At 35.0% G+C, this 18,440-nt stretch overlaps 1 protein-coding gene across 1 annotated transcript in view; it reads left to right on the forward strand.

Moving 5' to 3' along the window:
• Window positions 1-18,440, forward strand: part of CDC73 (cell division cycle 73) — a 127,578-nt gene that overhangs the window by 3,995 nt on the left and 105,143 nt on the right. Inside the window, exons 3-7 of the mRNA XM_045536353.1 lie at window positions 2,507-2,576; window positions 8,329-8,391; window positions 8,472-8,524; window positions 11,647-11,735; window positions 17,206-17,422. Coding sequence (XP_045392309.1) covers window positions 2,507-2,576; window positions 8,329-8,391; window positions 8,472-8,524; window positions 11,647-11,735; window positions 17,206-17,422 — 492 coding nt within the window. The remainder of the gene's footprint in view (window positions 1-2,506; window positions 2,577-8,328; window positions 8,392-8,471; window positions 8,525-11,646; window positions 11,736-17,205; window positions 17,423-18,440) is intronic.

The raw sequence follows: 18,440 nt of genomic DNA on the forward strand, positions 1-18,440 counted from the left end.
TGAAATTTACTTCCATATCCTTTCCCTCCCTCCGTGCTAGCAATAGTTGAAGTTTCTGGCTTATCTGAGGTGTCCTTCAAACAATAGCTTATTATTTAAAGCATTTGAGAAAAATATGCCATCGTGTAATGGGCTTTGTAAGTATTAAACTGTAAGTTTCTGCTGTTTTGAACAACAAATACATATTTAGTGTTAAATACTTATTTAAAAAAATAAAATTAGGGTGAAACTACTTGGGAAATAGTGTGAAAAAGTAGTGACATCTCTCTCTTTAAGATTATTTTAACTCATTAGATCCTTAAAAACTGAATTAGGCAGTAATTAGAATGTTTTGTTGGATATAACCATTCATTTTGTGGTAATAAAGATTAAGATACTTGGTTTAGATTTTCAGATTATGTTTTAGAGGAATGGTTGTAGTACATAATGGATAGCTATAATTGTTACAGTGGTCCTTAGGACGCTTGGTTGCATAATTTAACTCTTATTTTTCTTAAATACTTGCCAAATTGAAAGGGCAGAATTCTAAAACCTAGGGTTCTATGAATTTGAGGTGTCATTTCCTAATTACTTTGTGCTATTTGCTCTTTCTTGTGAGCAGACCACTCCTGAAAATAGGAGACCCATACCTCCTATTTTAGTGTGAGTAGATGTACTTCCTTTTCAGTTAGCTATAATGTGTACATAACTCAGTAGTGACCAGATGATGAAATACCTCATCAGAGTTAGGAACAGTAAAGAAAATAAGTTCGGCCAGGCACAGTGGTTCACGCCTGTAATCTTAGCGCTTTGGGAAGCTGAGGTGGGAGGATCATTTGAGGTCAGGAGTCTGAGACCAGCCTGAGCAACATAGCAAAACTGACCCCATCTCTACAAAAGATGAAAAAATTAGCTGCGTATGGTGGCATATGCCTGTAGTACCAGCTGCTTGGGAGACACTGAACCAGGAGGATTGCTTAAGCCCAGGAGTTGGAGGTTATAGGGAGCTATGATGTTGCCACTGACCCTGTCTCAAAAAAAAAAAAAAAAAAGAAAGTTAGGTCAAATATTTCCATGTAGACAGGTTTAAAAAAAATGCAAGCCCACAAAAACTATGGACACTTAAACTTTCATACTCATAAACAGAACCTAAAATTTAGCCTGACCTTTAAGATTAATTTTTAATTGATTAAATACAGTTTATATGAATCATCAAGGAGTCAGTGCAGAATGTTTGGTGCAGTGAAATGTAATTAGTATTCAACATAAGATAATTGGCCAAAGATACTAAGGATTCATCTTCATTGTTGGTGTATAAGGTGACAGAAGATTTACACTATGTAATCCCATGGCCATCGGTTTTTCTTGCACTCTGCTATTTCTTGGCATTAGAAAAATGATGTGGAAAATTGTGGTAAAGACAGGATTCATTGAATTCCTGGCCCAAAGATGACTTGATGCTTTCTTCTTTACAAATAACTAAGGTAGGCAATGAAAGGAAAATTACACATTTTGGTGAAAAGGATATTTTTTCAGATTTAAGGTTTTATTTTTTCTCCCTGTTTACAGAATTTATTCACACTCAAGGCTAAAAAAAGTAATAGGTAATGTGGAAGTTAAACAACCACTACTGATGTTTTCCTGTATATTCTCCTATACTTTTTCCTGTGCCTCAACAACATGTGCCTATTGTGCCTATTATCAAAATTTAGTTTTAGAGGCGAATTTAGTTTATTTGAAAGAGTTTAAGTAGAATATTTTGAAGAGGTCTTGTTTGTGTGTGAGAAAAGAAAACATTTTGAGGATGCTGCTTTAAATGAGAAAGCCGTGGGACTAAAAAGGTATCAGTCCCACATGTGCACACCATCATGTGTGCAATTAAAAAATAAATACCTAGAGGAACCCAAGGAGAAAAAAAAAAAAGACCGGAATTGGTATTTTGAAAAGGGATAGATAGAGTCATTGTTTCATTTTTTATGATTATCTTTTGTATATCTTCCTGGAATTTCAAAAATGAAATTACCAAAAATTAATGTTGAAAAATTTTCAAGATTTTTATTAGTTTCTTTTAGCCTAGTCATTTTTTTGCAAATGTGATTTTAAATATATGTTACCAAAATATGTTGGAATAAAATTCAGACATTAGGCTAGGTGCAGTGGCTCATGCCTGTAATCCCAGCACTTTGGGAAGCTGAGGCAGGAAGATCACTTGAGGCCTGGGGTTAAGACCAGCCCAGGCAACACAGGGAAACCCTGTCTCTACAAAAAAAATAAAAAAATAAAATAAAAAAAAGCTAGGGATGGTGGTGCATTCCTGTAATCCTAGCTACTCGGGAGGCTAAGCCAGGAGGATTGCTTGAGCCCAGGAATTGGAGGTTATGGTGAGCTATAAATGGTGTCACTGCACTCCAGAGCCTGGGCAACAGAGCGAGACCCTGTCTCTAAAAAAAAAAAAACTCAGACATTATATGATGATAAGTTTTATGTAGTTATTCATTTGATATTTAATGTAAAATTTTGTCTTCAGACTGAAAATATTCCTGTGGTTAGAAGACCTGACAGAAAAGATCTACTTGGATATCTCAATGGTGAAGCATGTGAGTATTTTTTAAATTGCTCCGCCTTTTAAATACACATTGTTTCTTCCCCCCCTCCCCACCCCCGTGAAATAAGGAGTAGTGGGAAGAGAATTTATATTTCCACTAAAAAATTAACGTTCTTCAGCTTTGTCCATATGATTTTTCTTTCTTTTTACAGTGAATGCACTCTTTGCTCCTTAAAGCCAATCACCCGTTCCTTGTGTAGAGATTCCATCTTTGACAGTCTCAAAGGCTTTGTCTTTGTAAATTGTTTCTCAATTGCATCATGAGTTTTCTCTTTCTTTCCGGATTATTCCCTTTTAGAATACATAGGATCTCTCATCTTTAAAAGATGTTTTTGACCGCACATTCCCACTATCTACTGCTTCATTTGTCATCTTCCTTTTACTGCAGAATTCTTTACAAGAGTTGGCATGATATCACCGCTGCTTCTTTACCTCTCATTCTTTCTTGAGGTCACTCCATCCCACCAAAATAGCTGTTTATAAGGTCAACACTAACTTAAGGATTGTCACAGCCTTTTGTGTCTCTTACCATACTTGACCTCTCAACAACGTGTGATACTGTTGATCACTTCTATTTTGAAAGCCTTTCTTCATCTGGCATTGGGACACCAGACTCTTGGGTTTCTTCCTACTCATCGTCCACCTTTCAGTTTATTTGCTTACTGCTATGCCTGACCTCTAATTCTTGAAGTTTTCCAGGACTTGATTTTTTTCCTTTCTTTTTTAATCTTTAATCTCTGGGTGACCTCTTCCAGTTTTATGCTTTAAATATCTTATATGTAATGCTGATAAATTCCAAATGTTTTTCTCTAGCGCTGACTTCTTCCTGAGCTCCAGATTTGTAAATTCACTGTTAAATCTTCCCTTGGATGTTTAATAGGCATCTGAAATTTAACCTATCCAAAATAGAATGCCCAGTTACCTCTTTCCCATCTCCCCTCACACTAAACAAAATGAGTCTGTTCTTCCTGCGGTGTTCCCATCTGAGTGATGGCACCCGACTCACGCAGCTGTGTAAGCCAGAACTCTGGTGGAATCTTGGATTTCTTTCACATCTCACACCCATTCTATCCTCAAGTCCTTTTCTCTGACTTTAAAAGTATGACGACCTTTTACGATTCTGCCTCTACCCTGTTCCATCTTTCCCCGTTAGGTTATTGTATAGCTTACTCACAGGTCCCCACTCTTGGTTTCCTGCAGTGTAGTTCTGCCTAGCGCTTACGAGTGACGTGTTTGTGAAAAAGCATGTCAGCTTGATTGTGTTACTCCTCTCCTTAGGGCCATCCTGTGGCTCCCGTCACACTTAGAGTTCCTTTTCCTTACCCTGGCCTACATGATCTTGCTTCTGCCTAAATCTCTGTGACCTCATCTTCTACCAGTCTTCCTTTGCTCTCAGGAGTCAGTCTTACTGGTCTTTTAGCTGTTTTAATCTTAGAGTCTTTGCATTTGCTCTTCTCTCTGTTTTTAATTGTTTCTATATTGTTACTTGGCTTCCTTCCTTACTATCTCATTCAGATCTGTGCTCAAATGTGGCTCCAAATGTTGTTTGATCAGAGAGAGCTTCTCTGACCACTCTGAGATCTAAAATATAAAATAGCATTGCTCCCTCCATCCCTGTCTGTGTAGTACCATCCTGATTACTTTTCATCAAATCCCATACGTTGACCTGAAATTATATATTTGTGTACCTATTGTCTGTCTTGTCCACCATATGGTAAACCCTCAGGGGGCAGTTGTCTTGTTTATTGTTAAATATCAAGCATTTAGAATAGTGGTGCATAGTAGGTTCTTAACTGAATAAACATTGATTTGCTATCTTACAGAGTACAAATAAATTGATACAGAACTGTTTCATCTCACCTTCTCTGGGGTGGGGTTTACTACCTTTAAGTCATTATTCTGTGCTCCATGGTATTAAGCAGTAAGATTGATTTACACAGAGAATCTTGTGCATAATGGAAAGATCATCAGGCATCTTTTCTTCCTGTGCTGTCTTCATTCAGCAAGTATTTATGGAATGCTTTTTCTTAAAGGCCTTATGCTAGGTGCTATAGAAATTGGAAAATCCCTGTTGTAAACATATAAACATACTTACTCTAAGCAAAGGCGGTTTTATACAGAAGGTTAGAACCCTAGAGGAGGATCGAGGAGGGAATCTCAATTCTCCTATGGAAAGGATGGAGTTGGGGAAACTAGGGGAAGGCCTTTTTTTCTTCTTTTTTTGAATCAGAGCTAATTTAACTCTTTGGAGCAGTATTTCCATAACTTCTTAAATAATGAGAATCGTGTGTTACACTTGTTAAAAATAGTTTTTTTTTTTTTTTTTTGGCTTCAGAAGATCTGGTGTGGGTCTAGGATACTCTATTCTTAATAAGCATCTCAGCAGGTGAGCCTGAGAAATAGGTTAGTTTTGGGGGAGTACTGTAGAGCAAATGGCTTTTCTTTTTAGAACCCCAAAATAAGTTGTCATTTATCCATGCATCTCATTTCTTATAGTTTCTATAGGACAGATACATTTAGTCATCAAGTATATTGCTTTGCCAATTTAAAAAAAATTTAATAAAAAGGTCAAACAAATAAGACCATGTTCCTAGACAAGAACACATAGCAGCTTATGGATATTAGTTCTTAATTTATAAATTTAACATGGTGTCAATAAAAATCTCTAGTTTTTCTTGAGGAAGGGGCAGAACTAGATAAGATGTTTCTAAAGTTCATTTGTAAAAGTAAGCATCCTGAATATTTCTAGAAATGTAATGAAAAAAGACTAGCCATTCTAGAGTTTAGAACTGGGGAAAGATATTTCAACTCATGTCACATATTGTAAATATTACATATAGATATCATGTATCAACTCATTTCAAAGCTGAAGATTAACCTCACTAATAAATGAAGTGGTCTTGGAAATGTAAACATAGAAGACCAACAGTATAATGGATTATGTCATACACTTCACAGAAAAGATGATACAGTCATATGAAAAATGCTTAATTTTGTTCATGATAGAATTGCAAATTTAAACTATACAGAAATAGCATTTTTTTTACCTGATAGACAAAAATCTACAAATTTGATAATACGCTCTAGTGAAGCTATGAGGAAACAGTTGCTATACTATATTGTTGGTTATGATGTCGATTGATAGAACCTCCGTTGAAGAAATTGGCAGTGATATGTCATCAAAAATTTTACATAGAAATCCTATATCTGGGACTTTATCCTAGAGGTATGCTTGAAAGTGTATGAAGTGATGTGTGTGTGTGTGTGTGTGTGTGTGTGTGTGTATTTTCATAGTGCCATGGTTTGTAATGACAAGACTTAAAATTGAACTGCTCATTGATAGGAACCTAGTTAAATTAATTATAGTAATTCATATAATAGAATAAAAAGCTGTAAAGGGGGAGTTAAGGAAATGCTTCGCATATTGATATGGAAGGATGTGGGAGATAAATTGTTAGGTAAAAAACAAACCAGGGTTCAGAACAGTGTGTATAGCCTTCTACCTTTTGTATAAAAAGTAAAAATAAAAGTCTAATTTTGTATTTCTTGTATTTTCAGAAAGAAACTTTTGAAGGATATACAGGAGATTAACTGATTACTTAGGGTGATGGGAACTAGGTGGATGGGGACAGGTACACCCCTTTTTTATAGTTAAATTATTTTGAGCCATTCAAAAATCAAATGATTAATTTAAAAATAATTTAGGCTGGGTGTGGTGGCTCACACCTGTAACCTAGCACTATGGCTCAGGCCAAAAGATCACTTGGGGCCAGGAGTATGAGCCTATCCTGAACAAGAGTGAGACCCAGTCTCTACAAAAATAAAGAAAAATTAGCCAGACATGGTGGCAGGCACCTGAAATTCCAGCTACTTGGCAGCTGAGGCAGGAGGATCACTAGAGCTTAGGAATTTGAGGTTGCAGTGAGCTATGGTGACACCACTACACTCTAGTCTGGAGACAAAGCAAGGCCCTGTCTCAAGAAAAATAAAAATAAAAATAGTTTTCTACCAGTTGTGAATAACTAAACATTGCATGATTAAGGTGAATGCTAACTTAAAACTTTCTATCATGTATATACATTTATTTATTTAAATGTATAAGTAAATACATTTATATATTTACGTATTAGGTCATTAAATATGAAATGTCCAATTTCTAATCAAAAGTATAGTTTGTTATATCTCAAACAAGAAGCAGTCCAATTAATCAAAGTATGTGCCTAAACTATTGACACAGTTTTGCCATCTTAACGGTAGCTTGTTTATGCCAGTAGCGAAGAAGCCTGGAGAGCAAGTGGCAATGAAATCAGAAAAGACACGTCCCACAGCTTGTTGAGAATTGAATATTTTTCCTTGCAAGAAGTGGTCCAAAGCCTGGAAGAAGTGGTAGTCATTTGGTTCAAGGTCTGGTGAATATATGGTGGATGACAGAGACTTTGCAAGTTCAGCTTCTATAGTTTGAGCAGCACTGTTTGTGTGACATGTGGTTGAGCATTGTCTTGCAAGAGGATTGGCCTGTCTCTGTTGACCAGTTTTGGCTGCGTAATCACAAGCATCCTCATCATTTCATCCAACTGGTTGCAGTAGACATCTGCTACAATCGATTGACCAGGTTTCATGAAGCTGTAGTGGATAATACCAGCACTGGACCACCAGACAGACACCATTAGCTTTTTTTGATGAATATTCAGTTTTGGACTGTATTTTGGCACTGTGTCTTTATTCAACCATGTGGCAAACACTTGTGATTGTCAAAAAGAATCCATTTTTCATCACATGTAACAATACAGTGTAGAAATGGTTTGCCTTTATGTTGTGGCAGCAAAGAAAGTCAAGCTTTGAGACGATTTCTCTTCTGACACTCATTTAATTCATGTAGAACCCATCTATCCAACTTCCTTACTTTGCCAACAACTTGTTTCAAATGGTCCAATATTATTGGAATAGTGACGTCAGACCTTGCTGCTAATTCACACTGAGGTTCAGATGGATTTGGTTCCACTACAGCTTTCAGCTCATCGTTATCCACCTTAGTCTTAGATCACCCATGTGACTCATTTTTTCAAGATTAAAATCACCAGAATGGAACTTCTCAAATCATCGACATACAGTGCGTTCATTAGCCACATCCTTCCCAAACACTTCATTGATATTTCGAGCTATCTGTGCTGCATTGGTTCCATGACAGAACTCGTATTCCAAAATAACACAAAGTTTTGATGTATCCATGATTTCACAAAAATTGCTCTAAAAAAAATTTGAAAGCCAATCACAAGCCAAACCATGCATTTGAAAGACTGAGGATGTACTTTCATGATAGACATAAAACAAGAAGTGTCAAAGTGAAATGTCAGAGATAACAACTGTCAAACTTAGTATTTAAGGAAATCAGACATTTCATACTTAATGACCTAATATTCATGTTTAGGTACACTTTTGTGTGTGTGTGTGTTATAATATTGGAGTGTATTCTTTAAGTGACCAGTTAATTTCACCTAGATCATCTCAGTAACTTGTAAGCTAAAATGTCAAAAACAGTTTGTCCTCTTAGAGACGTTCTAATACAGGTTAATCTTTTTAATAGAATGCTTTTACAGAGCTGCCTTAAAACTTAATATTTTTCTAAGGGAAATCACCATATAGAATTAAGAAATATAACAAACCTTGAGCATTTCACTTATAATAATATCCAATATATGTATTCAAATGTTAACATTCTTATATGAATCTTTTTAAATCTTCAGCAACATCGGCAAGTATAGATAGAAGTGCTCCCCTAGAAATAGGTCTTCAGCGATCTACTCAAGGTATGTCTTGTCACATGTTTATATTGAACTTGCTAAAACCCATCCCAAACTATACATTTATTCACTTCTTTTTCTTGTAGTCAAACGAGCTGCAGATGAAGTTTTAGCAGAAGCAAAGAAACCGCGAATTGAGGTAATGGAACTTTATTTTAAAGGTGGTTCATATTGTTACTGAAATTGGAATTGTGTAGTAACAAGAATTCTCTGTTTTTGTTGAGATGGGGCTGCTCTTTGTTGCTTAGGCAGGTCTCAAACTCTTGAGTCAAGCTATTCTCTCACTTAAAGCCTCTCAAGTAGCTGGGACTACCGGTACCTACTATCACACCCAGCTAAAAATTAATTTAAATTTTTTTTTTTTAAGAGACAGTGTCTTGCTGTGTTGTCTAAACTGGCCTTGAACTCCTGGGCTCAAGCAGTCTTCCTGCCTTACTTAGCCTTCTGAGTAGCTGAGACTACAGGCATGTGCCACCCTTTCTGGCTGTAGGAGCTTTTTTTTATTCCTGGAAAACTTTGTGTAGTAGAAAGAACAGTTGATTAATAAGTAGCTTGAGCTATACTTTTAGCTCTCTCACATCTAAGCTATGTGGTGGACAAATCATTTTCTTTTCTTTTATGTCCTTATTGATGAAAATATTAGACTAGATCAAGAGTCAGAATACTTTTTCTATAAAAGGCCAGATAGTAAATATTTTAGGCTTTGTGGGCCAATACAGTCTCTGTTGTAGCTATTCTCCTTTGCTATTGGAGTGTGAAAGCAGTCGTAGACGATACATAAATAAACAGGTGTGGCTGTGTCCAAGTAAAACTTTGTAAAACAGGTAGTGGGCCGTAATTGGCTTTGGGATGTGGTTTGCTTACCTCTGGGATTAGGTGTTATGGGGATTTGCTTTTTTTTTCAGAGCTGTGAACATTAAGTACTTATTATAGTTACTTCATTAGAATATTGACACGACAGGTTCCAGATTTCTTGTAGCATTTTATAGCCAGCAAGTAGAATATTAATATTTGTTAATAAGGATAGTTCATGGGTAATAGAAGCCACAAAAGAAATTCTGTTACCTTTAGAGATCTCTTGTACAACATGGTGACTATAATTAGTAACAGTCTGTTGTATTTTGAAAATTGCTAGAAGAGTAGATTTTAAATGTTCTCACCATAAAACATGATAAGTATGTTAAGTAACTCATATATTAATTAGCTTGATTGAGCCATTCCACAGTGTATACATATTCTAAACATCATGTTGTACATGGTAAATATGTTTATTTGTCAATTAAAAAAAGGAATGCCATTGGCTTTGGAAGAAAAAGCTACTATACTGCATAAGACAATTAAACCTTTTAATTATATGCTTATTATATTATTTATATAAATGTATAATAAGCCCATCAGTTACACATAAACCCCCCTGAAGTGGTGAATAATGTACTACAGGCATACTTAAAATCTGAGAAATTAAACTGGTCATGTCAATTAAAACAGATAAAGGAATAACATTTGTAGTCATCAATCTTTTCATTTCAGACTCCTATAAAAATCAAAGAGTTAAGTGTATATACATTTTGTCTGCCACATAAACAGCAAAACATCCACAATTAAGGATAAGAAAGGTAACTTGAAGGGACAAGATTGGTTGGCAAATATTTACAGTAGAATCAGTGACAAAATTCATGCTAAAATAATATAATTTTAAGTATATTCTGAGGCATGGACCTGTTTTTTTTAAAGCAGTGATAGTAATAACTGACTCATTATTATTGCTTTGTGTGTGCTACGTGATATTCTAAGCACTTTATGTGTATTAACTCACCCTCACCACAACCTCCTGAAGCTGGTAGTAGTATGTGTGTCCCCGGTGAGCAAACAGGTTCAAAGAACCAGGATTAGAACCTGGGCAGTCTGGCTCTAGCCATTCTGCTAGACTGGGTACAAATTTTGTGGCAGTAAAACTGAAAATTTTCCCAACTTTCCTTGTGTGCAAGGCAGTTGTGGCCCACCATGAACAAAGCGAGAGAACCTAGGGATACCGTTTACTTGGAAAAACCTAAACAGCACAGTCTAATTATGTGAAAAAATGCAGTATGGCAGAGATGCTAATTTGGTAGGATTCTGAAAAATCAGCAGGAAATAGCATAATAAAATTCTTTTCAGATCATTTGTAGAGTTGAAATGTGTTAAATAAACAGTTGTATTACCTAAAGTTTTCATGCCCAGAATATGTCCGTTGAGGACCTGTAGGGCACTATGCTAGGAGAGAAAAACTTTGAGGACAGCAGAGATTCTGATTTGATTAAAATCTAGGCCACAGTTGTCTTTAAAATCAGCATTTTTTTAAGTAATTGCAGTAAGCTAGGTTATAGCTTTATTACAAATGGAAAAAATGTAATACATTTGCCGAAATATTACCCTTATATTCATTTCAGCTGATACGTCTGTTTCAAGATTTTTACATTAGATTAATAATAGGACATGAATTGGGGCTCAACATTTTTTGGGTCTGTTGAGTGTGCTGGTGCTTTCTATACAGTTTCATATTCCATCAGCTGTAGACACTGACTTGGCTCCTCAGTTTGTTTGTTGAATGTGGATGTTGCTCTAAATCAGAGTCACCAAGTTTCGTTTTTAAGCAACCAAATGCTTTTCAGACTAAATTTTACCTGTCATCTTAATATGTAGATTAGATAAAAGCTGAGTTACTTAGATTAAATTTCAGATAAGATCTGGAAGTAGCCCATGGGGCACTTTGTATGAAACTTCTAATGTTTTGAGGAACATGCTTTGAAAACCATTAAAGTTTCACTTATATTATTTTGATCTGTGCTAATGGATTCAGGACTTGTGGCAACAGACAAAAAAAAAAAAATCAAGACCCACAATGAAATTTTTGACTCTGGTGAATGCTTCTCATAAAATTTGGTTATAATTTTTCTCAAAGAGAAGGAATTTATTTGTAGTATGATATCTTTCTGAAGAAAGGTAGCCATAATATATTGTGGGAAGAACACTTAATCATAGGAAAAAAGTGACTAAGCAAGTTTTTTCTAAGCTTCTAGTTGATTTCAGTCTTATATATGATCCAACATATGTTTACTATTATTATCTTTATGTAACTAAAAGTAATCTTAAAGTTAATTTAAAGACAGTGATATGTGGAATTGTATAGGTGGAGATTTTGGTAACTCAAGTTATGTGTAGTGCTTTTTCTTTCTAAAAGTTAAATAAAAATTGAAAATACTCATCAGTGATTATTTCCAGGATGAAGAATGTGTGCGCCTTGATAAAGAGAGATTGGCTGCTCGTTTGGAGGGTCACAAGGAAGGGATTGTACAGACTGAACAGATTAGGTAAGGATTCTTTAAGTAGAAAGTAGGTAATTTAGGTATATATAAATGTATATGAAAAGGGTATATTAAAATGCTATCCACATTTACATTTTCCTCTTCCATTCATTATATATTTCTGTGCCCTAAGTTCACATGAATATGTGTGGACATGTTTTATGATGGGGGGGTTGGAGGCCTTTGTGCTTATCATGCTTTCTGGAAAGCCTTCTTGATTCTATTGCCATATTAGTCTTCTTAAAAATTACTTCATAATCTGACACTCATTTTATCATGTAAACTCTTGTTGATTTATAGCACAAGTCAGCAAGCTTCCTGCACAGTGCCACATGTTGAATATTTTTAGCTTTATAGGTAATAGGGTCTGTTTTGCAACTACTCATTCTTTATTGGTAGGGAAAGAAGCCATAGACAATACAGAAATGGATGGGAAGAGCTAGATTTGACCTGTGGCCTTAAGTTTGCTGACCCCTGATTTTTACTGTAATTAGAATCACTTCATAATATTTCGTTAGTACAGTATAATCCTTGTGGAAGTTTTATCCAAATCAAGATAAAGAGTATAACCTCACTCCCTTAAATTTCCTGTGTACCTTTGTAATTCCCTGCTTCTGCCTATCCCTACATCCTTTCCTCCCTAGGCAACCAATTACTGTTACAGATTAGTCTGTTTTTTCTAGAGTTGTATGTAAGTGGAATTGTGCAGTATGTACTCTTTATTTGGTCTGGGTTTTTAGCATGTTTATTTTGAGATTCATTATGTTGTTGGATGTTTCAGTAATTTATTCTGTTTTATTGCTGAATACTCTTCCATTGTATGGATGAACCACAGTTTACCCAATCACCTGGTTGTAGTCATTTTGCCCATTACCATTTTTTGCTATTACAACTAAAGTTGCTGTGAACATATGTGCAAGTTTTTGCAAGGACATAATGTTTTCTTTTGTCTTAGGTAAGTAACTAGGAGAAGAATAGTGGGCTCATATGGTAGTGTAGATTTAACTTTTTAGGAAATTGCCAAACTGTCTTCCAAAGGGCTAGTCCCATTTTATGTTTCTGTCAGCAGCGTAAAAGAGTTAGTTTTTCCATATTCTTGCCAACAGTTGGTATGGTCAGGCTTTATAATTTTAGTGATTCTATTAATAATAGGTCTTACAGTTTTAAGTTTTACATTTAAGTCTGTGATTCACTTTCAGTTAATTTTTTTAATGTATGGTATGTGGTATTGATCAAAGTTCATTTATTTTTTACGAGATAGGGGTTGAAGTTCCAATTAGTGCATATGGGTAGTCAGTTGTTCCAGCACTATGGAGTGTCCGCTGAATTGTCTTTGCGCTTCTGTGACATATCAGTTGTCCAGTTGTCCATGAATGTTTAGGTCTATTTCTTGACCCATTCTGTTCCACTGATATACACTGTTTTAATTATTGTATCTTTATAGTAAGTCTTGAATTCAGGTAGAATTAGCTGTCCAACTTTGTTCTTCTGTTTGAAGAATGTTTTTGGTATTTTAGGGCCTTTGCGTTTCCATGAGTTTTGGAATTACCTTGTCAATTTCTACAAAAACAGCTTGCTGGGATTTTGATTGAGATTGCATTGAATTTATAGATCATTTTGGGGAAAGTTGGTATTTAAAAATAACGAGTCTTTTGATATAAATAAGATAATATTTGTTTATTAGTGGAGACATTTAGTTCTTTTATTTCTCTCAGCAGTGTTTCATAATTTTCAGTATACTTGTATTAGTCACTTTTTGTCATATTTATTCATAAATATTTCATATTTTAATGCTGTTGTAAGTGGTATTTTTTAAATGCTGATTTCTGGTTGCTTATTGCTAGTATAGAGATACAATTGATTTTTATGTATTCTTGTATCCTACACTTATGATAAACTCATTGATTAGTTCTTGTAACTTTTTTGGTAGATTCCATCACTTTTTATAAATATTCAGTCACATTTTCTATATATAAGTAACATATTATTTATTTCCAAACTGGAAGCCTTTTGATTTCTTTTCTTCTTGCACTGGCTAGGCTTTCTTATTTAATATTCAGTAGAAGTAGTGAGACATTAGAGATTCTTTTCTTGTTCCTGATCTTGGGAGAAAGCATTCAGTCTTTTACCATAAAGCATAATGATATGCCTTAGGATTTTTGTAGCTTCTCTTTATCAGGTTGAGAGGGCAAATTCCTAATTTACTGGAAAGTTGTTTTTTTTTTTTAAATCAGAAATGAATGTTGTATATTGCCAAATGCTTTTTTTGGTTCTGTTGAAATCATATGGTTTTTCATTTTTGTCAATATGGTGAATTAAATTGATTTTTTTGAAAGTTTGCATTCCATGGATAAACTCTATTGCTTATTTTATTATTTATCTATTACAGTCTAAGAGATTACCCCAAAACATAGTAGTTTAAACAGCACATGTTCATTATCTCACAGTTTTCTTTGGGTTAGTTGTTTTGACATGGCTTGGGCTCTGTTTCTCAGTCCCTTAGAAGGCTGCGGTTAAATGTCAGCCAGGACCAAGCCTCATCTGTAGGCTTGACTGGGGAAGGATCTGCTGCTTCCTAGCTCACTTGTGTGTTGTCATCCTTATCTATTTTTTAATGAAATGTGTCTTTTTCCTCTGGCTGGTTTAAAGTTTTTCTCTTTTGCTGGTTTTAAGCCATTTAATTATCTCATGTTTCTGGGTTTTTTTTTATTGTTATTTTTTATTTTTAAATGTTTCTTATGCTTGAAGTCCATTAAGCTTCTTGGGATAATTTTTGAGTTTATAATTTTCATTAGGTTTGGAAAATTTTTGGCATTGTTTCTTCAATTTTTTTTTCTGTTTCCATCTTTCTGGACTCAATTGCTGCTTGAAGTTGTCTGAAGCTCATTTATGTTCTTTTGGATTTTTTTTCTTATATTCTTTCTTTGAATTTTTAAAAAAAATTATTTTGGATAGTTTCTTTTGTTGTGTTTTCAAGTTTAGTATTATTTTTTCTATAATTTCATGTATTTTTAGTCTCTAACATTGTAGATTTTATCTCTAGAAATTTGCTTTGTTTTAAAAAAAATGTATTCCAAGTCTCTACTTATTGAATGTATGGAATATAGTTATAATAATTATTTTAATGTCTTTGCAGTATTTAATGTCTTTGATTGATGTTTCTCCTCATTCTGGCCCATATTTTCCTGCTACTTGCATGGTTTGTGATCTGTGGGTGCGTACCAGACATTGTGTGTTTTACCTTGTTAAATGCTACATATTTTTGTATTTCTACACTTCTTTTTTTTTTCCTCCACATTATTTTTAGCCTTGTTTTGGGACATAGTTACATCACTTGGAAACAGTTTGTTACTTTTAGGTGTTGATTTTAAGATTTGTTATTTGAACAATGGTCAGTTTGGATCGTTATTCCCCACCCCACTGAGGCAAGACCATTCTGAGTACTCTGTCTAATGCCCCATGAATATGAGGTTTCATTCTGGCTGGTGGGAGCAGGTACCCTTCTTCACTTGGTGTGAGCACTGGGCATTATTCCCTCTTACTCTCTTGGGTGGTGCTTTACCCAGTCTTAGACAGTTTCCTCCTACTTATGTGCTAATCCGTATTCTGCTGGAATACTTGAGGGGGATCTTGTGTGCAGCTCTCTCCTCAGGTACCCTGGCCTATGAATTCCGACCACCTTGGTCTTGCTATAATCTCAGTTCCATTTCCTCAAGTCAGGGAGTCTGCTAACTCCACCTGGGTTTTCCTCCTTATGTCCTGTCTTGGACGCTTTCAAGGCAGTAAGCTGAGGTAGTCATAGGACTCACCTTGTTTATTTCTCATTTGTCAGACACTCATTGTCCTTCAGTGCTTGATATCTAGTGTCTAGTAAACCATTGTTCCATGTATGTTGACTGGTCATTTCAAGGCTGGAGGGTTAATCCAGTTTCTGTTACTTCATCTTGGCTGGAAGTAAAAGTCCTGTGATTGAAAGTTCAATTCAGGCTTGATGATAGTTTAGAAAAGTACCACAGTCCCCCTTTATTTATCCTCAGGGGATATGCTCCAAGACCCCCAGTGGATGCCTGAAACCTTGGATAGTACCTAACCCTTGTCCAGGAATGGCAGGGTTACCTTTTCACTTACAGGAAGCACTTGATGGTTTCTCTTTGGCAGTGGCATATCTGAATTGCCAGCATCACTATTCTTGTGCTCTGGGGCCATTATTAAATAAGGGTTGCTTGAACATAAGCGCTGCTGTACAGCAACCGTCTGTCTGATAGTCAAGGTGGTGACCAAGTGACTAATGGGACAGGTAGTGTGTACAGTGTGAATATGTTTGATAAAGAGATCATTCATGTCCCGGGCAAGATGGCACACAATTTAAAAGTTAAAGAATCGTTGATTTCTCGGATTTTCTGTTTAATATTTTTGGGCTGTGTTTGACAGTAGGTTACTGAAGCTGCGGAAAGCCAAACTAGGGGACTACTGTATTTGGATTTGGCTTAAAGTATGCTGGTATGCTTTACATTTTAAGAGAAAGTTACACAGTATTATACAGAGTGAGTCAAATACCGGATGCATATTGAGCATCTGCTATAAAGTACCTTCGTACCTAATCTAAATAAAATTAGAATACTATATAATGCTACTGTATTTAAACCTGCAGGAATTTTCGTCCTTTTTCCAGCTTTTGTGTAACGTATTTCAAGATTTTCATCTTGTGACTAAAGTAATATTTTTGTCTACTGTTATTAAGGTACCCAAACACTTTTTAATTCTTTTTCTCATATTACATGATAAAAAAAGATACTTTGCTTGAGATTATCATCTTATGAAATCTGTGCTTTCAGTGTTACATCTTTTTTTATAGTTCTGTAAGCATAGCTTCTCTTTGTTGCTTTACCTATTTGAAAATCAGGTAAAGGGAAGAAAAAGAAAACTGTTCAAAATATGGTTTCATCTTCCAGCGATTAAAAGGAGTAGTGTTTCTGTGGCATGTAAAAGCCTCTGTCACCTATAAAATACGTTGTACACTATGACATACAGGTTTGACACCTTGAAATAAATTTCAAAGAAAACCTAAGCTTTGAACTTTCTACGGAATGAATTTTTCAGCCTCCTTCCAAGGTGGCCTCTGTGCGTGTGTGTGTATAATTTCCATACGTAGAGGTGGGTTAGCTAATAAAGTTTCAGAAAATATAAAGAAAAGCACCCATATTAATGAGTCCTTTTTTGGAGAGAAGAGATGAAAAAAAGTGAAGATTTGCATTGACCCTTCTAAGAAATTACGGATTTGCTCAAAAAGTAATATCTTTACATGATTTGTTTATAAAAATCTTATTACAGAATATCAAGTGAATTTGACAGATAAGAAACCCTTAATTATTGCCATTAAAGTGTTTTTACCAGAAACTCATAAATGTAACAAAATGTATTCTGATGTGCTTCAGGAATCCCTGCTGTAAAAATTAAAAAAAGAAATTGCTTTTAGGTCTTTGTCTGAAGCTATGTCAGTGGAAAAAATTGCTGCAATCAAAGCCAAAATTATGGCTAAGAAAAGATCTACTATCAAGACTGATCTAGATGATGATATCACTGCCCTTAAACAGAGGAGTTTTGTGGATGCTGAAGTAGATGTGACCCGAGATATTGTTAGCAGAGAGAGAGTATGGAGGACACGAACAACTATCTTACAGAGCACAGGAAAGGTAATTAAACTATTCTACTTATTCATTAGAGTGTGTGTGTTTAATCTGTGATTGGTTATAGAATTGGTTAAAATTTATTAGGAAGAGGTTTCAAGCTTTATCTCTTTGAAAGATCTGTGAGAATAGATTTCCAAAGGGCCATATTTACCATTCCATTCTTAAATATGGTTGTTGGTCACCAAAGAAGCTGATGAAAAAGTTTGAATCAAAATGCAAGCCCCTTCACACATTTGTAAATCAAAGAGTGGGCCAGTTTTCCTGTTGAATCAGATTTTTGCTTAACTTAATGAACAGGGAATATTAATGGCAAATTCTCTGGTTATTAGTATCATCATTAATTTTTTTTCCCATAAAGTAGAGAACTTATGGAAATCAGTTAACAAACACTGATTGAGTGTATTTTATAAATTCTGTTGTGTGGGTGTAGCAACTGATTTTTTTATTAGTTCCTTATTAATGGAGATTTTTCGGTTTTCTTTTTGCCTCCAGGATTGTGGGATTTTCCTCCCTTTTTCTGACCCTTCTTTCCTTTTCCTCCCTACCTCCTCCTTTTATCCTCCTTTTCTCCTCCATCCCTTTCTCTTTCTACTTTGCTCCCCTCTTACAAATAATGCATTAAAAAAATTCTTGTACATATCTCTGTGCATTTATATGTGTGTATAGCCAAAGGATTAATTCTTGGAAATGAATTGTTGGTCAAAGGAGATGTATGCTTTAAATTTTGAAAAATAAAAATTTGAAAGATAATGATATCCATTATTTTAATGGATCTCCAAAAAGAATGCATTGAATCTGTTTCACGTACTTATTTTCATCCATCTTTTTCTCTCCCATAAATGTCAATTTTCTCATAACTTAATTTTCCACTGATGCACAATTGTTAGTAGTGATGATATGGTAAAAATGCTTGAAGAAGTATACAAGATTACTGATGAAATTGAGCTTTAACATTGTTCTAGGTAGATAGGTTTTGGTTGTAGAATTTTGGGATTTTATCTTTAAATTTACTGTGCTGTTC

This window comes from Lemur catta, chromosome 23 (genome assembly GCF_020740605.2).
Source record: "Lemur catta isolate mLemCat1 chromosome 23, mLemCat1.pri, whole genome shotgun sequence".
In the NCBI taxonomy this organism is placed as follows: domain Eukaryota; kingdom Metazoa; phylum Chordata; class Mammalia; order Primates; family Lemuridae; genus Lemur; species Lemur catta.